A 23,641-nucleotide genomic window follows, 5' to 3' on the forward strand; every position below is an offset into this window, starting at 1 on the left:
GTGAAAAGGTTCGGGTCACGTGACGGAAACACGCGCAGGTGTGTGAGGGGATAAACTGATGAGGATCCGAACGCAGCGGCTCTCTGAGCGGAACAGAACCGCACGAAGCCACGTCTCACTTTTAAGTCACTTTTGTTTTTAACCCAAAGTTCAGCCTCACAGCTTCTTCGCTGCATTTCACCCCGCAACGCAATTTACGCCTTCATTTGTTTAGTTTTGTGCTTTTTAACACCCCACCACCTCCGCCTCCCCCCCCCCACCCCACCTGAGGGAGCCCGAACGTCCGCGCACGCGCAGAGCGGATGCCGGGAACGCACGCGGCTCGATGTGCGACAGCGGCGGCAGCAGCAGCAGCAGCAGCAGCGACACGAGGCGGAAGGACAGACGTCTGAGTGACAGGCAGCTCTCGGAGGGACCGACGTCGTGGCTGCAGGGCGGCGCGCATGGCACCGGGCACCACCCGCTGAGCGGCGGCGGCGGCGGCGCAGCAGCGCGCAAGTGGCGAGTCGGCGGCTGGGTGGGCGGCCTGCGCGTGAAGCTCCGGGAGGTCGGCATGGACGGCCGCGGCACGCTGAAGATGTTCGCCAGGAAGAAACGGGAACTCATCAAGACGCCCTCCATCACCAAGAAGAGCCGAGCAGGAAGCCCCGGGCCGCAGAGCAGCGCACCGTCCGTGAGTACAGCGTGCGCCACTTCTGGTTTCTGCGCGTGTGTGTGTTTGTGTGTGTGCGTGCGTGTTCAGATCACCTCCGGACGGCGTAGGGACCGGGGCACAGATGTCGCTCTGAGTGACGGTTTTATTTCCGCTGCGCGCCCTGATGGGGTTTTTTTCTTTTTCGAGATAACGAACTTTACGCGCAGCTCCGACGGGACTCGTCCGGCGCGTCGCTCGGTTAGAAAGGCGTCACTTTTTGAAGTCCCTGAGTTAAGAGCTGTAGGAGACGCGGGGGGAGACGTCATGAGCATGTTGAAACGCAGCTACAACCCTTACTCCTCCAGCCAGAGGGTGAAGAAGGCGGAGAGCAAAGCCAAGGACCGGGTGGACATTCTGCCCAACAAGCACAACGTATGGCTGAAGCAGGTAACGTACGCTGCTTTCCATGCGTGGGAGGGAAGGGGGGCGAGTGGGGCGGGGGGGGTCACACGACGCGTGGCGGCCCTGATGAGATGCGTTTAATCAGTAGCTTTTATTTCCAGTTGAAGATTTTATTTCACTTATTTGAAGTGATGGGACAGCGGTGATGAATCCGCCTGCTCCGCCACACCCGAGGAGTCAGGAAGTGTTGCTCAACGACGCCCAGAACCTTGTGAAAGTCTTTTTGTGTTTACTAAACAAGCGCTGCTGTGTTTTTAGGCTTGAGCTGGAAGCGGGTTAGTCATGTGATCTCCCTCTGCCCCCCCCCCCCCCAGCTCTCCATCCTGCAGGAGCAGCCTCGGAAAGATGCGGCTGACGGCGGCCTCGCCGCTTCGCCCCGGTCTTCGTCCTCCTCCTCCTCCTCCTCGTTCTCGTCGACCCTCACCCCGACGTCGGCCGGGTCGCAGGACCCCTCCCTGTCCTGCCCGGGGACGCCCAGCTCCCAGCACGGCAAGCTGGCGGCGATGCAAGGCGGCGCCCCGTCTCCCGTGGCGACCCTGAAGAGGCCGACGGCGCTCAGCAGACACGCCAGCGCCGCAGGTGAGAAATGTGCCAGACGTCCGTCCACCCGAGGCCCAAAGACCGACGTGGACAAAGATCAATAGAAAATGACCTTTTGACCTGACGCTTAATACGTGAAATCATTCCTGATAAATTCATTCCACTTGTTTAAAATCCACTTCTCAGTTGCTGTTACAGATTTGATTTGTTAATCATTTCGATACGTTTTGTCTCCAAAAAGGACCGAGACGAAAGGTTTCCCTAAAATTCAAAGATATTCAAGTTACAATGACATTAATAAACAGAAGAGCATTTAAAGATGAGTATGATGTAACCGTTAGCTTAGCATCTCTGTCCAATGGTTCCATGAGCAGCTTTCTAAGGCTGTTATCTTTGTTTGACTTGAACTGAAGTGGAAAAAAGCTCAATTGTGATTGCTCAATTTTTATTTTTCCTATTTCTGGGAGCAAAATTGAGAAAGGAACGCAACACAAGATGCAATTTCTGTTCTTTTCTCAGAGTTAATCAAACACGATTTATAAAGCGTATTTTACTGCCTCCTTTGGGACCCGTTGTCCATCGACGACCTCGTTGCCTCCCCTCAGGCTTCCCGCTGCAGTCGTGGGTTCTCACGAAGGGTCACGGCAAAGCGGCCTCGGCCCCGACGACCCCGTCGGACAGCCCCGAGAGCACGGCCATCGAGGTGGAGGACATCCCGGCGCTGCTGAGGGACGTGGCGCGCTTCGCCGAGGCCGTGGAGAAGCTGAAGGACGTCGTGTTGGCCGAAGGTAAACAATAAATGATAACCTGAAAGGAAATGATTTCATTTCAATAATGGAGACTGTCTGTCACTCTTAATATTTAAATAGAATGCAAAATCCCAATGAATCCAGAGGGTTTATAGTATACAATCCCGATCCGTTTGACTCCTAAAGGTCACGGATTGAGGAAGAGGTGTAAATGGTCTTTGGTGTGAGGATACATTTGCACACGTAACCATGCGGTCTGTCCTCTCTTCCCCTTTTGAGCTCCAGTCCTTTTCGACTTGCATAAAGAGGACATGAGGTGTCCACAAAAACTTCTTGCATAAGTCGTGAGGGGGGAGGGGTGAAGGGGGAAGGGGGGAGGAGCCACCTTGCACAAGCGAGCGAGGAAGCTTCTGCGAGCGTCGCAAACTCCAAGTGAAGCGCTGCGTTTCCGCTGCGCCCACAGAGCCGACCGCAGAGCGCCCCCCCCCCCCCCTACAGAGCACTAAGCAGGAAGTCATGATGGATGATCGGTGTCCTCTCTATTCTTCATCGTCCACCTAATCTCAGGTGCCACCTTTAGTCGGAAGTGACGTTGTTTCCTGTGAGCCTGCAGAGAGCAGATGTTTCACCCCAATAGTTTCTATTCTTACGCTCCAATGGAGGTGACCACATCCCCCCCCCCCCCCCGCTGTGTGGGTCACTGTTCTGTTCTTATCTCTGCCGCCGTCGCTCAGACACTCTGGCACACTTCGTCCAGACGACCCGGGGGGGGTCAGCTGCCCTCTGGCCTCCTCTCTGAGTGAGCTCTGCCTCCAAAGGGGTTACACACACACACACACTCAGCCTGACACCCCCCGACGGGAAGACCCGCGTCGCTGTCCCACCCGTGTGGCGCATCATGGCGCTCCCTGATGAACGCATTGATTCACGTGTCCACAGGACAGAGGGAGAGTCAGCGGCCCGTGGCTCACGAGTGCCTGGGGGAGGTCCTGCGGGTGCTGCGTCAGGTCATCAACACCTACCCGCTGCTCAACACCGTGGAGATCCTCACCGCTGCCGGCAAGCTCATATCCAAGGTCAAAGGTCAGTGGCGACGCCTTCCGCCTGTGTGACGTGTTCAAAGTCCATCAGGGGCCTTTCTACACGTATCACGGTGGAGAACCAGTCACTCTGGGATCACTTCCTAACCAGTTGGATGTGTGTGTGTTTGTTTGTTTGTGCGGCGGCGTTGGAACCTGAACACGTGTGTGTGTGTGTGTGTGTGTGTGTTCCTGCCGTCTCAGGTTTCCACTACGAGGCCTGCAACGAGGCCGACAAGAAGGACTTTGAGAAGGCGATAGAAACCATCGCGGTGGCTTTCAGCAGCAAGTGAGTACAGGACACGGCCTTTTCCATCCTGAAGTGGTTACCATGACTACGAGGCTGCGCCCGTTGTCCCTCCTTCTAACCACGCGTCGCCTCGTGCAGGAGAGACTAAGTGTTTGTGTGTGTCTTCTTGTGCGTAGCCGCTCTGTTGTTTGGGGAGAAGTTCAGCGATGGTGACACATTTTGCATGAGGCTGAGCCGAAAAACAGGAAGTGGTTTTTTTTTTTTTTTTTTTTCCTGCCGTATGACACAAAACCCAAACTCTAAATCGCTGTTCACTACCTGGCAGATGTCTCCAAGACGCAGATTACAGTCACCAAAGGTCTTTTAGAGGAATCAAACGACTATAAAAAAACCCCAAATCAGTTAGATTTTTCAAGATGAATGTTTTCACTCTAAAAAACAAAAACACGTAATATAATAAGCAGAGAAAGCTGTTTTTTTTTGTTTTTTTGTTGTTGCCTGTGTTCTTTGAGGGCTGAGACATCCGTCACAGAGCTGCAGGAGGAAGTGAGCTGGCAGAGACGTTTGAAATCTGCCCGACGGTCTGTTTCCTCATTCTGTCTCTGTTCGACTCGACAGAAAAACACCGAGATGGAGACGCCCCTCGTTGCCGTGCCGATGAGCTTTGAGGCTCTGCTCTTTCCATTTATTTCTGAACCAAACTAATACGCTCACTTAAGATGTACTTTCTTTAAAACAAAGTGTATTTCATCACTCCCTTCTCTCGTACATGAGGAGACTTTCCATGGCGTTTACAGGACATTTTTCACTCATTCGTTACTGCTCCACTGTGCATCATCATCATCATCATCATCATTCCATCCATGTTTCACTGATGCCCCCCCCCATGTGAATGGTCTCTCCTCAGTGTGTCGGAGCTGCTGATGGGGGAGGTGGACAGCAGCACGCTGCTCTCTCTGCTGCCCACCGAGAAGAGCAGGGTGAGTTTTACTGCAGAGCTCCTTGGAAGCTACTGGAAAGGACCTGATGCACGTTTATCATCACGTGATGTGAAACAGCTTCCAGCTCCTCCCCACTTTCTGCAACACTGAACTTCACCGTGAAATATAATGATTAGAATCATCAATGTCCCATTTACACATTAAATACAAGGTTTTTCTTTGATCTTGTGAGAAGTCCCCCCCCCCCCCCCCCCTCCCTAATCTTTCAAAACTAAAACCTATTTAGTTTGTGACACGCGGTGACACCAGGATGTCCTACCGTATCTGCTCCCATTTTGCATCGCCCTCTTCCTGGCTATTCTTACCCACAATCCTCTGCGGCGGATACAAGTGCAAACGTTCAAGAAAGAAATGTGCAAACGATGCACAGGCGTCCCCCCCCCCCCCCCCCCCCCCCCCCTTCGACACAAGACGAGTCCTGTCGCCTTCATTTAGTCGGGTTGGTTTTAGGAGCTCGGGGGCCACGTTGTGTCTGAGGCTGACGGCTCTTCTTTGTGCAGTCGATGGAGAACTTGTACGCCTCGGCGGGAGCAGACGGGGGGGCGTTCAGGAGCGACCTGCAGGACATGGGTAGGTCCACCGTCTCCTCCTCAGTCCACACACACACACACACACAGTGTCGGTCAGGGCGCCCCCTGCTGGCGTGAAGACCTTTTTTTCATTCCTGCCCCTCTGCGCCCGCTGACCCGTGTTTGTGTGGCGATGCGCAGGCCGAGCCGAGGAGGTGGACGTGATCCTCCAGAACAGCGAGGGGGGGGTGGACTCCGCTCTGCTCTACGCCAAAACCATCTCCAAGTACATGAAGGACCTGATGAGCTACGTGGAGAAGAGAACCTCGCTGGGTGAGCGGCCGTCACTTTATGGAGTCATTCAAGTTCTCAATCAACATGTTTGGACCCTTCATTTAAAGAACACTGAAAAACCTGCAAGGTTACAGTCATTTAAACACTATGTTCTTATGGGATTTTCTGCTTTATCTATTTACCACTTTACCACCTGACAAGATGATTAACTGTGAATAGATTTGAGATTGCTGTCACAATCACTTTTAAAGGAAAATTTCCTTTGGATTATTATAAGAAATACACCTTTTAGTGATGCTTACACACTTTGTTGAATCCTCACAAATGATTGTAGCCCTCTGAACAGCCTGCTAACGTTGTCCTGTTTTCTTCTCTTTGACCAGAGACCGAGTTTTCCAAAGGCCTCCAGAGATTGTACCAGTCCTGCAAACACAGCATAACTCATGTAAACCCTCCGTTTGTCTCTCACCGGATGATCTGTGGCTTTGACCATCGATAAACTTGAAGCGACGCAGCATTTCCTGTCGGGTACCAAACCCTCTCTTCCTCTGTTGGCTCCCTCCAGCCCCACATGCCGCTCTTCTCCATCTACTCGCTGGCTCTGGAGCAGGACCAGGAGCAGAGCATCGGGCTGCAGCAGGCCAACGCCACCCTGCACACCCAGACCTTCATCCAGGTAACCCTGACACCCCCCCCCCCCCGTGTGTGTGTGTGTGTGTGTGTGTATGTGTGTGTGACTCGTGCCCTCCATCCACACCTGTGTTTGTCTGCGCAGCCGCTGATGCAACGCAAGCAGGAGCACGAGAAGAGACGGAAGGAGATCAAGGAGCACTGGATTCGAGCGAAGAGAAAACTGGTACGAGCTTCTAGCGTTGGCAGCGGGCCGACGTGCCTCGGCGTCACAGACGATAACGACCCCCCCCCCCCCCCCCCCCTTTCAGATGGAGAGTGAGGTGAACCTGCGTAAGGCCAAGCAAGTCTTCATGGTCCGCTGCGAGGAGCACGAGAAGGCCAAGACGGCAGCCTGCCGCGCCGAGGAGGAAGGAGGAGGAGCAACCGCCAAGTCCGTGGAGAAGAAGAAAAGACTGGAGGAGGAGGCTCGCAACAAGGTTCTTATCCACCACTCCATTTTGTGGGTTGTTTCAGAGCTCTATTCAATTTAAGTTAATATCCTCATAAGTGTCTCTGTGTGCGTGTGTGTGTGTGTGTGTGTGCGCAGTCGGACGAGGCGGAGGCCACCTACCGGGTGTGCATAGCGGACGCCACCACGCACCAGCAGGAGCTGGAGCACACCAAGGTCACGGTGCTGAGACAACTGCAGGACGTCATCAAGCAGAGCGACCAGACCCTCCGCTCGGTCAGAACACACACACACACACACACACACACACACACACACACACACACTGTGGCTTCACGTCTCTGCATTCTGCCCTAACGTTCTCCTCCCCCCCCCCCCCCCCCGCCAGGCGACCATCTCGTACTACCAGCTGATGCACATGCAGACGGTGGCCCTGCCGGTCCACTACCAGACGCTGTGTGAGAGCAGCAAGCTGTACGACCCGGGCCAGCAGTACGCGGCCCACGTGAGGGACCTGCAGCTGCCGGAGCAGCCCACCGCTCACTACGCCTTCGAGAGCTACTCGTCCTCCAGCTCGTCGTCCCAGTAAGAGAGGAGGGGGGGAGCGGGAGGTTAAAGACTACAAGCACAGGAGCAAAGCACACTGATTTAAGACCTCTAAAAGAACAAACGTAACTAGATGGGAGCAAGATTTCATTGCTTTACTTCACCACTAGATGGCTTTTCCCAGCTGTCCTCAAAGATGCAATTATTAGGAAATTGTTGGATTCTCTTTTTTTTTTTTTTTTATCATGTTGCTGTATATTCTTCTGTAAATTTGATCGCCCTCTAATTCCACGTCTCAGGGGCCACAGAATGAGGAACGACAGCTTCAACGCGGAGCAGACAAGCCACGCCGACGCCGCCTCCTCCGCAGACAACCGGGACGCCGAGGCTCAACGCAAGAGTGGGTGGCGCTGCAGCTTCTGATTCCATTCATTCATTCATTCATTCATTCGTTCCCCTGTCCGTCCCCAGGGCAGGGCCACAAGTCGTGGGTCTCCACGGCGAGCGACGACAGCGTGGGCGGCGAAGGAGGCCTCGAGTCTCCCACCGCCAGCACAAGTGAGTCGGGGGGGAAACACGGATGATCAAGGCATGCGTGACGGTCTTTGTTGGTGTGGGAGATTTTGAAACTGTGTTTTATTCTAGGTGACATCAGAAAAATTGTTCGCACGTCCTCCACTGGAACGATGTCGTCCAATGAGGACGCGGACGAGAAAGACGGCAATGTGGCGTCATTCGAAGCTCCGAGTAAGATCCACAGATCGTAACCTGCTTGGCGTAAAAACATTTTAAATCCTCACTGCCGGCTGAGACCTTTTTGTCTTTCTTTCTTTCTTTCAGACCTGAACGGCATGGACCCCGACGTGGTGGTGTCCACGCGACCTTTCCGCAACCTCGGCCTGTCCAAAGCGGCGCAGACGCACCGGCTGAGGAAGCTGCGGACTCCTTCCAAGTGCCGCGAGTGCGACAGCTACGTCTACTTCCAGGGGGCCGAGTGCGAGGAGGTGAGTTCCCCTTCGCCTCCGACTCGGTGGAGCGCACATGGCCCGACGCAGCTGAGGTCTTCACGTTGTCCTCCGTCCCGCCCCCCCCCCCCCCCCCCCCCCTGCAGTGTTTCCTGGCGTGTCACAAGCGCTGCCTGGAGACGCTGGCCATCCAATGCGGCCACAAGAAGCTGCAGGGCCGCCTGCAGCTGTTCGGCAGGGACTTCTCGCAGGTGGCCGGCTGCGCCAGCGACGGAATCCCCTTCATCGTCACCAAGTGCATCTCCGAGATCGAGAGGCGGGCGCTCAAGATGAAGGTGCGCAAGGGGAACGCTGCTGTTTGACAAAGGGGGCGCTGTGCCTGGATGCCTCTGTTTGAAGCTCCTCCTCCTCTTCCTCCTCCTCCTCCTCGCAGGGCATCTACCGGGTGAACGGGGTGAAGACGCGCGTGGAGAAGCTGTGTCAGGCCTTTGAGAACGGCAAGGAGCTGGTGGAGCTGTCCCAGTGCTCCCCGCACGACATCAGCAACGTCCTCAAGCTTTACCTCAGACAGGTGCAGGGATGCTCCGTACTTAAAGCGTGTCGATACGTGACCCGTCCCCCCCTCTAACACTCCTTCTTGTACTCTCCCCTCCCCCCGCAGCTGCCAGAGCCCATCATGCTGTTCCGCCTGTACAACCATCTGATGGGTTTGGCGAAGGAGAGTCTGCAGGGCGACGCGGAGGCCCCCCAGGGAGAGGAGGCCGAGTCCCGCAGCGTCAGCCCCCCGGCGGGGTGCAAGGGGCCCGAGCTGGTGGATCTGGGCCCCGACACGGACCCGGAGGTCCTGGTCCTGGTGGACAAGCTGAAGGAGCTCCTGAAGGAGCTGCCGAAGGCCAACCTGGCGACTCTGCGTTACCTGATCCGCCACCTGCGGAGGTCGGTGCCGGTGGGAGGAGGCGGGAAGATGAATCGCCACATTTAAAAATAAATAAAGAATTTACGCTCCATCTTTCTACTCTTCGTTTCTCCAGGATTGCGGAGCTGGAGGGAGACAACAAGATGAGTCCCAGTAACTTGGGCATCGTGTTTGGCCCCTCCCTGATGCGTCCCCGTCCAACCGGGGCCACGATATCGCTGTCCTCCCTGGTGGATTACCCCCACCAGGCCCGCATCGTGGAGTCCCTCATCGTCTTCTACTCGTCCATCTTCCAGTCCAAAGCCCCCCAGTCCCACCGAACCAGCCGCTCGGCTTCCACGCAGCAGGTGGGCCCCCCCGTGTGTGCTGAGAGGGGGGGGCAGTTATGTATTAATGTTCTACACTTTTACTGAATTTAAGCGTTTTATTCAGAATTTGTTTACATAATTCTCCTGTTATGAAAACATGTAATTATTGTTAAACTATGTAATTTTTGTGGATTATCCGACTAAAAGACAACGATGTTCATTATTTGCAAACGTTATAACTTAAATAGCATTTTAATGGATTTCATTTTGAACATTTGATTTAATTTTTTTTTAAATCTTCCACTCGGAGCTGAGCCAAAATGAGATAACAATCTCTTAATCCCCCCCCCCCCCCCTTGTTTCAGGCTGGTAATGCAGATGACAAGATTGGGGGCTCTGCTGATGCAGAGGAGGATGGAGGCAGCGAGGAGCCAAATAAATCAGAATGTGACAAGATGGACGAGGGATGTGGTAAGTGTTTCAGGCGATAGGGGGTTCAAACATTTTTTTTTGCATAGAATGCTTTTAAAAAAAAAAAAAAATTGTTAATAGAAGAATTCATAGAAGTGCATCTATAAGACGATTTGGCCTTTGAGTGTAACGGCAACAAACCCCTGTAGGAAGCTCTCGTGGCTCCAGCGAGCAGCTCTCGGACTCGGAGCTGGAGGACAGCGGGCGGAGGGGCCCGGTGAGGCAGGACAGCGTGGACGAGGACCAGCTGAGTCCCAGGGACAGCCTGGACCTGTCCAGCGAGTCCGCCGCCGCACGGACTGAGGCGGACGCAGATCGGGGGGGGCCTGACCCGGCGGAGCCCCCCGCGCTGCCGGACAGCGGCCCGCCGGACGAGGACAGAGCGGCGGAGCGCGAGCTGAGCGCCTCGCTGGCCGAGCTCAACGTCAACAACAACAACAACAACAACAAGCACCTGTTCTCCCCCGGGGTCCCGCTGTGTAGAAAGACGCTGCCTCTGACCAGAAAGCGGGACAGTGAGCCCGAGTTTGTCTGATTTGTCATTGTGAGTCGATCTGGTTTTAATTATTAAAATCCAGCTGATGTGTTGATCTAGATTTAATATTCTGAATGCAGTTTCCAGCTGTTGATTTATCCTGGCACGCTTACTGCTGTTTTGATGCAATTACTCATTTGATGAGGTTTTAAATACCTACTTCTGCAAATACGTTTTTTTTAAATGTTTTACTCGTTGCTCTTGCAAGCTTAAGGAAAAGTGGTCGGTCGCATTTTAATGTGCAGTTCAGAAGCAAATCACTTCTGGTTTTATTTTAGCACTAAGTTTTAAAATAAATTTAGTATTGTCTTATAAATGTTGCCTGTATTGCCTTGTTCTGGATATTTGGTATATAATTAAAAATATTTTAACGGTCCATCTTATTTTGATTTGCATTTAATATTACAAGTCATTTAGCTGACGCTTTTATCCAAAGCGACTCACAATAAGTGCATTTCCACAGAGATGCAAACTCGGAACAAAACAATTATCATAATTCGTGGCACTGAAGGTGAGCAGGAACACGACGTGCTCACTTCCCTGGGAGGGATTTAGAGAAACAAGCTGTCAGAGCTTCTGTCTGCTGTAACGACAACATGGCCTTTGCAAGAAAGAGGAAGGTAGGTTCTAAAACCAATAAATGTAGGTCGTTGTGTGTTTACGGAGATCTGTTACTTTAGTGTAATGTAAGAATTGTTTGTTGATGTAGGACTGACTGTTTATATTACGCTGCCACACAGCAGTAGTGTCTCACCTTTAACTTCCACATTTAAAAAAAATAAATCAAAACATTTTTAATAGTTTATTTTACAAAATCATTACAAATAAAAACTATTTAAAGAACTCCAAAGCAGACTGATGTCAAATTATAATTGTCACTGGACCTTCAATGAAGTAATCTGGAAAGAGAAACATACAAAACATTTTTTACAAACAGCATTAGTATCTTTGTGTGGAGCTGCTGTGGGAACCTTATTACCACATAGATGAAAATGTTCCACCTTTATGTGGATGTCTGGTTCACTGTAGATCAATTTGCTTCCTATATTTTTACGAGCATGCTGCTGGATCGAGGAGAACCAACCACTAACACTGATGACATTCACATAGGAGTTGGCGGATCGTCCCGTTAATGCTCAAACAAAAAGTCACCTGTCTGTCACTGCACCAGTCTGTATGTGATGTACCTCCCAGCGGTTTCACTGGGTCTGATGATCTTCACCACCTGGAGAAGTTTTAGAAAGAAAAAGCAGAATTTTTGACTGGAACGCTACATGCTTCTTGAATTAGCATTTGGTCAGTGGGTCATTTAAATTCCAGCTGTTATCACATACAAAATGCAAATCCCTTCTGCGTGTATTCAAACTAAAATTCCAGTTTATTTGAACTATTTTCGTTTTGGCCACCAATCAAATCCAGAATTATAAAACACAAGATAAGTACTTGGATTTGGAAGCACACATCGAGGAAGTTAGTGACGGTTACCTGTCCTCTTTTCAAGCCAAAGTATCGAGCCACAGGGTCACCAGCCTGAATCCTCGGCAACTGACTCTCCTTTAATTTGCTGAAGTAAAGAATGTTAAAGGATAACAAATGCATGTTTTCATGAAGAGCCGGGCTAATAAAGACACTAAATACACCTTGATGGGGGTCTTTGGGGAAATCCACTACTTTTGTGTACTTTGTTGCGAACAGAAAGTACCGAGTCCACTTCCTGCATTTCTAAACATTAGGATACTATCGTCCCAGAAGTTCCACCACTTCCTCTTTCGTCATAACGATGTGTTCTGGAACAAGCTGAAAAGAACCAAACAGCGGATCAAAAACAACAAACGCAATTCGATCAGCGGCGTCGATGAGATCTCGATGCAGCGCGTCGTTTACCTCGTGCTCTGTGATGTTAATGAGCAGCTCCTGCTGGAGGAACTGTTCCAATATGTATTTGGGTGCCATGTCAACGAGAGACTGCGAGGAGACATTTTGTATGAATATGGTTACCAAGAGAGCGAGAAAGAAAGAAATGTCAAAGAAAAAGATGGCCGCCACATTATTACAAGAGACAATTGAGCAACGTTCATGCAGGATGAGCGCGTTCACCTGTTTGGCTGACGGCGTCATGCCCATCTGGACAACGATGATGGCTCGTGTGATGTTCTCCTCCTGCATCCTCTGACAGTACATCTTGATCGTCTTGATTCCCACCTTTGGCTCCTCTGAAGAGCGAAGAAAATATATACTTTATATCATTTTTGCTCACTGTTACATTTTTTTTTTTTAGATCAAAGGACAATTTTTCTTTTCATTTTTCGGTAAACGAAGGGCTGCCAGGTCCCCCGTGTGTGTGTATTAGTAGGTTTCAACCTACCAGGAAAGAAAATAAACATCTGGTCGGTGGGGTCGTCGTTGTGCGCCACCAGCACAGTGAGGTCCGTGCGTCTGGGGCGACCCTCGCTGGGCTTGTCTCCAAACTGACTCTTGAACTCATCCAGGGTCTGGTCCAGCTCGTCCTGTGTCACCAGGTAACCTCTGTCATGGCACAGCTGAGGGTGGAAAGGTTAAACGATCACGTTTACAAGTCATATTAGGACCACACTTTACTCCCAGTGTGGGGAACCACGTTGGAGTTGGAGCTTCAATTATTTCCTGCCTGTAAGACACTTTTAAATTTCTTTGTTCCATTTGTGAAAACAGAAAAGTATCATTGCTCACTGCCAGACACAAACAAGTGTAACTAACTCGACAAGTCAAACTTAAAGTCCACAATAACAGAAGCCAGACGAACCAACAGCTCGTTTCATGCATTAAGAGTACGTTAGTGCTTCCTGAAAGACTCCAACTAACCGGTGCTGCAAAGCAAGTGGTACTTATACTGGACCATTTATAAAATAGCAAACGGTAGACAGCTATGAACAAATTGCTGGTCGACCCACATCTCACAAACTACCTCACACAGACGGAAAAATCAACAAACTCGCGTAACCGTTTGTTTGTCTCATGCTAATAGCATGCTAAAAAAAAAGAAAAACATTAACAAATAACGGACCTGCATGATGGTTTTACGAATCTTCCAAAGCCTGTAGGTTTCCTCTTCGTCATCCATATTGTCTCAAATGATTCACTTGCTGTAGATTTGATCTAAAGATGATTTATTGTTGGTTTTTTAATTTATCAGATTCGTCGCAACGCGACGCACGTTTCAGTTGATCGGCGCAATCTGATGACGTCACGCCAAGTGCGTGGGTGGAGTTTGACGAATATTAACAATGATTATTATTACATGTTTAAAAATACAAGTAACAGTATTTATACTACGGTAATAACCACATTTGTACTAAAAGCGAAAATTATAATTTATATTTTCTTCAATCGTTGAATTTCTACAGTTTCGCCCCCCTTTGTTTCCGCTGCAGTTTCACAACAAACGGCTGGACGCAGTCAGACGTTTTCGGTTTAGCTCCAGAATGGATTCAACAACAACAACAACTCTTTATTACAGACTCAAGGTCCATATTGTACAAAAACAGTAAATACATATATACAAAATAAAATACAAACAGGGTCACAAGCTGAGTACACAGACCTATAAAGGGTGTATGAACAAACAACTGTACCAATGTCTCTACAGCTGTGACTGGTAGCGTGAAGTGCTAAACTTTATATTTTCCAGGCCCAAGACCGGCACACTTTTTTCATGGTAGTGGAAATTTGATAAATGAAGCAACAGTTCTGTGTCATATACTGCTCTCTCTTACATTAAATAACTTTAATTCATGTTTATCCTCTCTACCTGTCCCTGTGGTCATGGCCTCCTCTTTGCAAATGTCGGCCTCATCATATTCAGCAGGAGACTGGCTTACCTGCTGCTCAGAAGCTACAAAGAAAAATGATCGATATGTAGAGGGTGATATGAAAAGGCTAATGTTTAATTCAATTTAATATTTTGCTTGCGAATAGTCATGGCTCTCAAGTGTCACGCATTGAGAGTGACAGTCACTCATTTCGGTCTCTAGTCACGCACTCACCCTAAAAAACAAAACAAAATTGGACTTCGGACGCATTGGTTTTGAAGTATTTACTATGTGCGATATTTGTTGAAAGGAAGTTGCCATCACTCATTTTTTTTTGTCTTTCCTTACAGTCTGCTCCAACAGAGGACTGGCAGGTGGCCACATCTATTTATAACTTCTCAGCCACAGATATTGATGGCAACTTGGTTTCCCTCGAAAAATACAGGTAATGCTTGAATCCGGGTATTCACAGAACATTGTTATCTAATATTGATATATATATATCGATGCAGCCTCCCATTCCATTAGCCCAGCAGGACACGTGTGTCTTTTGTGTTTCCAGGGGGGAGGTCGTCATCATCACCAACGTGGCCTCTAAATGAGGCAGCGTTACAAACTACTCTCAGTTTGCGGCGATGCACGCTACGTACGCTGAGAGAGGTTTACGCATCCTCGCCTTCCCGTCCAACCAGTTCGGGAACCAGGTAAATAAATGATTCAATCAAGGAACAGTGCTGCCACATGGCAAAGTGTGTTGTTACAAAACACAGCTATATTATGGTGTTATCTAGATTTTAATCACAAAACATTTGGTCATAATACTATTTGCAAAGAAAGGAAGATATATATTATATAGTATTATATATTATATAGATACATATTGTTCTAACTTAACAATATCTTGTTAAACTTTTTTTTTCTTACACAGTATTCTTTAAGCCAAACATTTTAAACCAGCTTGGGGCCATTAACGGTGCTGATCTGCTCGATTATATCTCTCAACTTGTTTTATTTTGAAGGAGCCCGGCAATGAAACTCAAATCAAGCGGTTTGCAGAGTCCTTCGACGCTCGGTTCGACATGTTCAGCAAGATCAATGTGAACGGGCCCACGGCCCACCCTCTGTGGAAGTGGCTCAAGGCCCAGCCCAACGGGAAAGGCTTCTTGGGAAAGTACGTGTAATACCACAACAAGTTTATATTACAACAAGTTTATTCAAGCTATGGACACTTCCTCCAAATCCCTTTTAACACAACGATTCTTTTTTAACCTGTAATTTGCTTTCCTTCCTGCAGTAGTATCAAGTGGAATTTCACCAAGGTAAATAAGTGTTATTTATTGTATCTATATGACTATATTGTGTTTACTATCATGAGAACATAATACTTACTGGAAGAAGCCTGTAAATGCCTCCAACATTTGTTTAGCTCTCAAAGAAAAACAGAAATTCCACATGTTTGAGTTTCCTCTTTTTCCTCTTTAGTTTTTGATTGACAGAGAGGGTCAGGTGATGAAGAGATACGGGCCTCTGGATGATCCAAGTGTATGTACTTTTCCACAGAGATGTGTATTTATCATGACTTTAGCACTCTCTGTGTACCTTTATTGGTTTTAAATGTTTCCTATGCTTCTCCTGCTATGACCCACAAAACATGCAAAATTCTTTGCATGGTCTGACTAATCAATGACTAATTGCTTTTTTTCCAGGTGGTGGAGAAAGATCTTCCCAAATACTTGTAGCCGGCCCACAGGGGACTCCCCCCTCACCCCGTGATCGTCAGTCCCTTCCGCTCCTTTCTCCGGCTCTCCGAGAACCAGTGGACACCGTTGGCTTCCACCCAGAACCAGTGACGGTCTCCTCATAAACCCGCGTGGCGGCCAGAGGAGACCTGATGAAAATGGCGTGCAAACCTCCTGGGAGGATCCCTGAGCGCGTTCACTCGGTGCTCCGGAGAGAAAGAGAAACGATCCCTAAAATGATGATTAACTCTTTTAGTAAAATAATGAGCGCCATTGTTTTCAGAATTACATGCATTACATTTTGCTTGAAAAGTATGTGTCTTTATTGTTTTTTTTTATTATATGACAAGGTTTTTGTGGGGGGGGGAAAGCCTGAAAATCCATTTCCGTCACACTGAAAAATTCAAATGTGTTTTACCTATAAACGGCATTGAAAGATTCCAGCAAAGAAATAGTCCTAGTTTTATTTTATTCAGGAAAACATGTCGCTGCAGACATAGGTACCTCGTCACATGGGACAGACTTAGGACAGCACTTTGAGCAAACTTCTTATCGCGAGTCAACACAACATCCATCTGTTGAGTATACTCAAAAAAGCTTTGCAGCTAGTTGCGTAACTATTTTATGCAGATATATTTGTTTCATAGTTTTCGCCGCTCTCTACCGGCTGGTGGCAGTGCGATTGTCTCTGTGCGCATTGGGACGGAGCTCCGCTTCTCAGACGATTTGGCCTTTGAGTGTAACGGCAACAAACCCCTGTAGGAAGCTCTCGTGGCTCCAGCGAGCAGCTCTCGGACTCGGAGCTGGAGGACAGCGGGCAGAGGGGCCCGGTGAGGCAGGACAGCGTGGACGAGGACCAGCTGAGTCCCAGGGACAGCCTGGACCTGGATGGAGCCGGACGTCAACAACAACAACCAGCCGTTCTCCCCCGGGGGCAGTTCAGAGAGTTTCTGGTTTTATTTCAGCACTAAAAGGTTTAAAATAAATGTAGTATTGTCCTATTAATGTCGCCTGTATTGCCTTGTCCTGGATATTTGGTATATCATTTTAAAAAATTGTCAAAGTTGTTCCATCTGGTTTGGATTTGCATTTAATTCGTGGCACTGAAGGTGAGCAGGAACACGACGTGCTCACTTCCCTGGGAAGGATTTAGAGAAACAAGCTGTCAGAGCTTCTGTCTGCTGTAACGACAACATGGCCTTTGCAAGAAAGAGGAAGGTAGGTTCTAAAACCAATAAATGTAGGTCGTTGTGTGTTTACGGAGATCTGTTACTTTAGTGTAATGTAATTTAAGAATTGTTTGTTGATGTAGGGCGGACTTTTTATATTTTGCATACGGAAGAGAACGCTGCCACACAGCAGTAGTGTCACTCACACCTTTAACATTTAGAAAGAAAAAAAAAACATTGAATCAAAACATTTTGAATAGTTTATTTTACAAAATCATTACAAATGGAAACTATTTAAAGAACTCAGCACATTATTACAAGAGACAATAGAGCAACGTTCATGCAGGATAAGTGTGTTCACCTGTTTGGTGACGGCGTCATGCAACGATGATGGCTCGTGTGATGTTCTCCTCCTGCATCCTCTGACAGTACATCTTGATCGTCTTGATTTCCACCTTTGGCTCCTCTGAAGAGTGAAGAAAAATTATACTTCATATCATTTTTGCTCACTGTTACATTTTTTAGATCAAAGGACAATTTGTCTTTTCATTTTTCGGTAAACGAAGGGCTGCCAGGTCCCCTGTGTGTGTGTGTGTATTAGTAGGTTTCAGCCCAGTCAATTATTTTCTGCCTGTCAGACACTTTTAAATGTCTTCCACTGACAGACATGAACAAGTGTAGACAAGTCAAACCTACAGTCCACAATAAGAGAGAAGCCAGACGAAACAGGGCCCTGTTCCTCGTACGTGGTTCAACGAAGTTGATCAAATGTCCCATTATCCAGCTCAAATTAACGTGATGATTGACATCAGAGATGCCAGAGATGCTGCTGGCAAAAATTAGTATCTCAACTCTTTCAGAATAGGTAGATAAAATCCAGCCCAAAGAGTCGGATTGATAGTTGTGAGTAGAGCTGCAACTAACGATTATTTTAATAATCGATTCATCTGTCGATTATTTGTTCGATTAATCGATGAATCGGATAAAAAAATAAAAAATGTAAAAACATTAATTTCCAACCCTTTATTGAAAAATAGAACTGACTGTGCACTTCCTAAATATCTTTTGCAGTAACAGATTGCTCCTTGAACATCCCTAAGTAAGCAAATAAAATGGACTAACACAAAAAACATACACACATCGCATGATGTATACTTTACAGCCGCCAAATTAAATATATTAGGCACAAAATCATGAATCATCCCCGTGGTGCTCCCGTGCCAGGCCATGTCGCTTTTGCATATCTTACAATCAGACATTTCAACCCTCCCGAATTTCAAAGCCCCTCCCGAAAATATCCCGGACCGACCTTTATCCTGATTTCCACCCGGACATCAATATTGCTGCACCACCGTCACTGGGCGCGCTGTTTCAGACCGAACAATAATAAAGGTTACACCTTGAAGTCGAGCGCGGCGATTAGAACGTAAAACTACTGGCGCTGCAAAGAAAACCGCAGCACCCCCCCCCCCCCCCCCCGTTGCCCGCTAGGACCCGCACCCCCCATTTCAGTGTGAAATATTTAGATCGCATTGGCTTCTCTTCCTCCGCATGTTTCAGAACAGTATTACGGGTCTCTCCGATGTTCTGCTGCGCGAGCGCTCAACTTTTTTTTTCTCAGCTCTGCGCGGCGCGCGCAACTTTCTTTTAAACTCAAAGATAATAGTCGCGCGACACAACGAATCGATAATGAAATTAGTTGCCAACGCTTTTAATAATCGATTCTAATCGATTTCATCGATTCGTTGTTGCAGCCCTAGTTGTGAGGATATATGTAATGTATCGGCTTATGTATCATATGTATGTGTAGATGTAGATGACCATATAGAGCTAGGAGTTTTATTATTGTGTGAATCCGTCGGAGCAGGTTCAAGTTTTTCGATGTGTCGCTATGGTGATTTAGCAAAACCTGCTTCGGGGAACCGAAAAGCCTGATCTACGTCATCTCATCCTAAAAATGATCCGGCTAACTCAGTTAACCACTTAGATTAGAACAGACGGAAAAATCAACAAACTCGCGTAACCGTTTGTTTGTCTCATGCTAAAAAAAGAAAAACATTAACAAATAACGGACCTGCATGATGGTTTTACGAATCTTCCAAGGCCTGTAGATTTCCTCTTCGTCATCCATCTTGTCTCAAATGTTTCCACTTGCTGTAGATTTGGTCTAAAGATGATTTACTGTTGTTTTTTTAATTGATCAGATTCGCCGCTGCGGACAACGCGACGCACGTTTCAGTTGATCGGCGCAATCTGATGACGTCACGCCAAGCGCGTGGGTGGAGTTTGACGAATATGTTTTCAAAAAATAAAAATGATTATTATTACATGTATAAAAATAAAAGTTACAGTATTTATACTACGGTTATAACCACATTTGTACTAAAAGCGACAATTATAATTTATATTTTCTTCAATCGTTGAATTTCTACAGTTTCGCCCCCCTTTGTTTCCGCTGCAGTTTCACAACAAACGGCTGGACGCAGTCAGACGTTTTCGGTTTAGCTCCAGAATGGATTAAATGGAGCCTCTTTGGGAGAAACAATGAGGCCATTATGCGCTATTTTGATATTTGGGGCGGTGGCGGGCGGTGGAGCTCTGCTGGCGATAGCGCTGTACTTTGGTTTAACCTCAACGGTAAAGTAAACCCAACGTGCCAGCTGCTTAGAAAGTGTGTGATTCTTCTGTGATTGTCCTGTTTGCGTAACACCCGCACTGCCAACTCTTACACGCTGCGCATGATGGACGGTGAATGCGGTTTTGGTAAACTAAAACCTGATCGTGTCTTTGTTTCTACTCTTCCAGTTACTCATTCCGTTCGGAAACCTTTCCTTCCTGGTGGGGAAACGATCCCAAACACTCCCGAGGTGGTGCGGGGTTTATGCGCATATGACTTAATGCAGGGCGTTGGAGGAATGCAAGGGTCACCTCATATTATCAGCTTGCTTTGGAGACCCGTTGTTCCTGCAGCAGCAGCAGCGCCCCATCATCTGTCAGCTGATATCAGCCGATGAGGAAAGCGTCAGCATGTACAGAGAGTGACAGGTTTCACAAGACTAGGTCGGTTACAGCTAACATCTTATTATATAAGCAATGGAAGTTTATTTTCAGTTTACTAGCATCCCTTTAAGCGATCATTTTCACAGACTATCAAGGACAGATTGTTGAAGTTTTAAATATGCACTGCGGTTTCCTTTCATGTAAACGAAATTGCATGTCTTAAATACAAATGTCTTTCACTACCAAAACATGTATTATTACTATATTTATTTTCCTTTATATATTTCTGTCCTTCCTAGTTGTACATTTTGAATCATAAGACAAAACATCTGTTCAGATCAGTTGTGAGGTTTACATATAATATATATATTTTGCATATTATTTTACATATTAATACCGTGATGATGCTTTGCTTTCATTTGATCTGATGAGTTCAGATCGCCATCCAACGTATAACAAAATGATCATGGGAATAATTGCGATGACTCTGTTGTTTATTCTTTCACCGATTATTCTGCTATTCCATTTAGTGGTTATTTGGCGGAGTGACGCAACGTTCGGACATTAAGCTCGTTACATCACGAGTTTATTTACTTCACATCGTTGCCCTTCGCCCCACGTGTGCCGTTCTCTGCTTTTCACGAGGCGCAAGCTGCACGCGGTGGTGACATCGCGGCGGACTGTGGACCGCGGTGCGTCAGCGCGTCTCACGTGGATTTATTAGGGAACCTATTGAAAGACTCGCAGCCGATCGATTCCGTCAATGATCCACTCGTTCCCTCTTACATGAGGACACTGGGTCGCCTGCCTTCTCTCTGTCGGGTACTCTGTGGTCACAGTTCTGATCGCCTCCTTCTTTCGGAGGACCTTACTGAGGGACAGACATGCGTCTCTTAGGGTCCACTGTCCTTTTCTCTGTCCTGCTGCAGGCCATGGTAAGAAATGCACGAGGGGAGGGACGGAGGGGTTATGTCTCCTCTGGGGAACAGAGTCTCATTGGGTTCAACTCAATGGATGTGTATTCATTCTTTTTTTTTTTGAAGTATTTATATGTGTGATATTTGTTGAAAGGAAGTTCCCATCACTCATTTTTTCTTGTCTTTCCTTACAGTCTGCTCCAACAGAGGACTGGCAGGTGGCCACATCTATTTATAACTTCTCAGCCATAGATATTGATGGCAACTTGGTTTCCCTCGAAAAATACAGGTAATGCTTTTTTTTTGTGTGACCTAATTTGCATGAAGGTTGGCATGAAACAACATAAATCTGGGTATTAACAGAACATTGTTATCTAAAATTGATATATATATATATATATATATATATATATATATATATATATATATATATATATATATACACATATATAACCCCTAAATAAAGACGCGTGTCTTTGTGTTTCCAGGGGGGAGGTCGTCATCATCACCAACGTGGCCTCCAAATGAGGTAAAACCCCGGTGAACTACTCTCAGTTTGCGGCGATGCACGCTACGTACGCTGAGAGAGGTTTACGCATCCTCGCCTTCCCGTCCAACCAGTTCGGGAACCAGGTAAATAAATGATTCAATCAAGGATCAGTGCTGCCACGGGCAAAGTGTGTTGTTACAAAACACAGCTAGATTATGGTGTTATCTAGATTTTAATCACAAAACATTTGGTCATAATACTATTTGCAAAGAAAGGAAGAATTTATTGTTCTAACTTAAAGGAATACTTCCTCCCCTAAACGATACATTGTGTATCAATGATACTCATGTTATATGTTGCATTGGATTATCTTATTAAACTTTTTTTTTCTTACACAGTATTCTGTAAGCCAAACATTTTAAACCAGCTTGGGGCCATTAACGGTGCTGATCTGCTCGATTATATCTCTCAACTTGTTTTATTTTGAAGGAGCCCGGCAATGAAACTCAAATCAAGCGGTTTGCAGAGTCCTTCGACGCTCGGTTCGACATGTTCAGCAAGATCCATGTGAACGGGCCCACAGCCCACCCTCTGTGGAAGTGGCTCAAGGCCCAGCCCAACGGGAAAGGCTTCTTGGGAAGGTACGTGGTAATATTACAACAGCTTTATACCACAACAAGTTTATATTACAACAGGTTTATTTAAGCTATGGAGACTTTCTTCAAATCCCTTTTAACACAACGATTCTTTTTTAACCTGTAATTTGCTTTCCTTCCTGCAGTAGTATCAAGTGGAATTTCACCAAGGTAAATAAGTGTTATTTATTTTATCTATATGTATACATTGTGTTTACTATCATGAGTACATAAGTACATTTGTTTAACTCTCAAAGAAAAACAGAAATGAACTTTTGATCCATAAATTCCACGTGTTTGAGTTTCCTCTTTTTCCTCTTTAGTTTTTGATTGACAGAGAGGGTCAGGTGATGAAGAGATACGGGCCTCTGGATGATCCAAGTGTATGTACTTTTCCACAGAGGCTCTATGTGTATTCAAAATTCTTTGCATGGTCTGACTAATCGATGACTAATTGCTTTTTTTCCAGGTGGTGGAGAAAGATCTTCCCAAATACTTGTAGCCGGCCCACAGGGGACTCCCCCCTCACCCCGTGATCGTCAGTCCCTTCCGCTCCTTTCTCCGGCTCTCCGAGAACCAGTGGACACCGTTGGCTTCCACCCAGAACCAGTGACGGTCTCCTCATAAACCCGCGTGGCGGCCAGAGGAGGCCTGATGAAAATGGCGTGCAAACCTCCTGGGAGGATCCCTGAGCGCGTTCACTCGGTGCTCCGGAGAGAAAGAGAAACGATCCCTAAAATGATGATTAACTCTTTTAGTAAAATAATGAGCGCCATTGTTTTCAGAATTAAATGCACTACATTTAGCTTGAATATTATGTGTCTTTATTGTCTTTTTAAATTATATTACAAGGTTTTTATGCTGTGGTTTCTTGTAGAAGAGATGTGTTTTGTGCTGAGTCCAAATGGAATTTGTGGGGGGGGGGGAAAAGCCTGAAAATCCATTTCCGTCACACTGAAAAATTCAAGTGTGTCAGAGAACTGTTCAGGAGTGAGATTTGTTCTTGTGGGTAAACATGAACAATGTCACAGCTGTCTTTTGGATATTGAACCCTTATCACATCGACTAAATACACAGACGAAAGCCGCAGTTTGGATCCAAACCACTGAGACAGAGACACTGATTAAACATTCAGACCATGTAATAAGACTCTGATTGAAGAACGCTGTTTTTTTCCGTACAAGGAGTCTTCTCTTCATGCGCCTGTGAAATACGGTTTAGTTGGACCTTTTCAAGCCACAGAGAATAATTTAAATCAAAAGTTGTGAGATCTCTTTTTGATATTGAAGTTCTCACAATTGTTGTCATGTGACAAGGAGACTTAGCTTTGTAATAGAAGATTACAAGCAACAAATGTGATTTTCCTATAAACAGCATTGAAAGATTCCAGCAAGTTGTAACCACAAAAAAAACGTATTAAAAAATCAAAGCTCGTGTCAAGAAATGATAGATAGGCCTATAGATATTATAGTATTGGGAATAAATGATGATTATGAATTTATTTCTAGTCTTTTAAAGCTGTGCACTGTCAAGCTAAGGGTAACATTTTTTACAGTTAAGGAA

At 47.0% G+C, this 23,641-nt stretch overlaps 4 protein-coding genes and 1 long non-coding RNA gene across 8 annotated transcripts; 3 read left to right on the forward strand and 2 right to left on the reverse strand.

Moving 5' to 3' along the window:
• The first annotated feature begins 22 nt into the window (after nucleotides 1–22).
• arhgap45b (Rho GTPase activating protein 45b) lies at nucleotides 23–10,723 on the forward strand. Of its 2 annotated transcripts, none has more exons than XM_037470253.2 (24): nucleotides 23–673; nucleotides 1,411–1,675; nucleotides 2,242–2,424; nucleotides 3,325–3,468; nucleotides 3,669–3,753; nucleotides 4,622–4,694; nucleotides 5,216–5,285; nucleotides 5,426–5,557; nucleotides 5,902–5,963; nucleotides 6,084–6,194; nucleotides 6,294–6,374; nucleotides 6,460–6,627; nucleotides 6,738–6,875; nucleotides 6,988–7,184; nucleotides 7,445–7,545; nucleotides 7,617–7,703; nucleotides 7,791–7,892; nucleotides 7,986–8,149; nucleotides 8,257–8,445; nucleotides 8,544–8,681; nucleotides 8,772–9,046; nucleotides 9,142–9,373; nucleotides 9,700–9,805; nucleotides 9,955–10,723. In XM_037470253.2, exons 1-24 carry the CDS (start codon nucleotides 326–328, stop codon nucleotides 10,338–10,340), a joined length of 3,837 nt encoding a protein of 1,278 aa, XP_037326150.2. In that variant the 5' UTR covers nucleotides 23–325; the 3' UTR covers nucleotides 10,341–10,723. The 2 variants fall into 2 exon arrangements, with proteins under 2 accessions (XP_037326150.2, XP_037326151.2); XM_037470254.2 differs by lacking the exon at nucleotides 23–673 and adding an exon at nucleotides 735–1,081.
• Nucleotides 10,724–10,921: 198 nt separating this feature from the next.
• Nucleotides 10,922–16,151, forward strand: LOC119216984 (phospholipid hydroperoxide glutathione peroxidase-like). Its single transcript, XM_062563593.1, has 7 exons — nucleotides 10,922–10,960; nucleotides 14,479–14,573; nucleotides 14,691–14,832; nucleotides 15,148–15,299; nucleotides 15,423–15,447; nucleotides 15,611–15,670; nucleotides 15,835–16,151. The coding sequence occupies exons 1-7, from the start codon at nucleotides 10,937–10,939 to the stop codon at nucleotides 15,865–15,867; spliced, it is 531 nt and encodes a 176-aa protein (XP_062419577.1). The 5' UTR covers nucleotides 10,922–10,936; the 3' UTR covers nucleotides 15,868–16,151.
• polr2eb (RNA polymerase II, I and III subunit E, b) lies at nucleotides 11,130–13,571 on the reverse strand. Its single transcript, XM_037470257.2, has 8 exons — nucleotides 13,384–13,571; nucleotides 12,706–12,880; nucleotides 12,438–12,553; nucleotides 12,225–12,305; nucleotides 12,079–12,137; nucleotides 11,826–11,904; nucleotides 11,493–11,565; nucleotides 11,130–11,239 (listed from the first exon to the last, which is right to left on the reverse strand). The coding sequence occupies exons 1-7, from the start codon at nucleotides 13,438–13,440 to the stop codon at nucleotides 11,500–11,502; spliced, it is 633 nt and encodes a 210-aa protein (XP_037326154.1). The 5' UTR covers nucleotides 13,441–13,571; the 3' UTR covers nucleotides 11,130–11,239; nucleotides 11,493–11,499.
• A 74-nt stretch (nucleotides 16,152–16,225) lies between the features above and the next one.
• On the reverse strand, nucleotides 16,226–19,304 carry LOC119216985 (uncharacterized). 2 transcript variants are annotated; one of them, XR_009956717.1, is made up of 3 exons: nucleotides 19,111–19,304; nucleotides 17,398–17,502; nucleotides 16,226–16,751 (listed from the first exon to the last, which is right to left on the reverse strand). It is a non-coding gene; the product is annotated as an uncharacterized LOC119216985 (long non-coding RNA). The 2 variants fall into 2 exon arrangements; XR_005120183.2 differs by lacking the exon at nucleotides 16,226–16,751 and adding an exon at nucleotides 16,768–17,005.
• A 208-nt stretch (nucleotides 19,305–19,512) lies between these two features.
• Nucleotides 19,513–22,890, forward strand: LOC119216983 (phospholipid hydroperoxide glutathione peroxidase-like). 2 transcript variants are annotated; one of them, XM_037470259.2, is made up of 7 exons: nucleotides 19,513–19,673; nucleotides 21,148–21,242; nucleotides 21,442–21,586; nucleotides 21,933–22,084; nucleotides 22,225–22,249; nucleotides 22,402–22,461; nucleotides 22,548–22,890. In XM_037470259.2, the coding sequence occupies exons 1-7, from the start codon at nucleotides 19,581–19,583 to the stop codon at nucleotides 22,578–22,580; spliced, it is 603 nt and encodes a 200-aa protein (XP_037326156.2). In that variant the 5' UTR covers nucleotides 19,513–19,580; the 3' UTR covers nucleotides 22,581–22,890. The 2 variants fall into 2 exon arrangements, with proteins under 2 accessions (XP_037326156.2, XP_037326157.2); XM_037470260.2 differs by lacking the exon at nucleotides 19,513–19,673 and adding an exon at nucleotides 20,795–20,971.
• Nucleotides 22,891–23,641: the final 751 nt, after the last annotated feature.

This window comes from Pungitius pungitius, chromosome 7, assembly GCF_949316345.1.
Source record: "Pungitius pungitius chromosome 7, fPunPun2.1, whole genome shotgun sequence".
NCBI classification, from domain to species: Eukaryota; Metazoa; Chordata; class Actinopteri; order Perciformes; family Gasterosteidae; genus Pungitius; species Pungitius pungitius.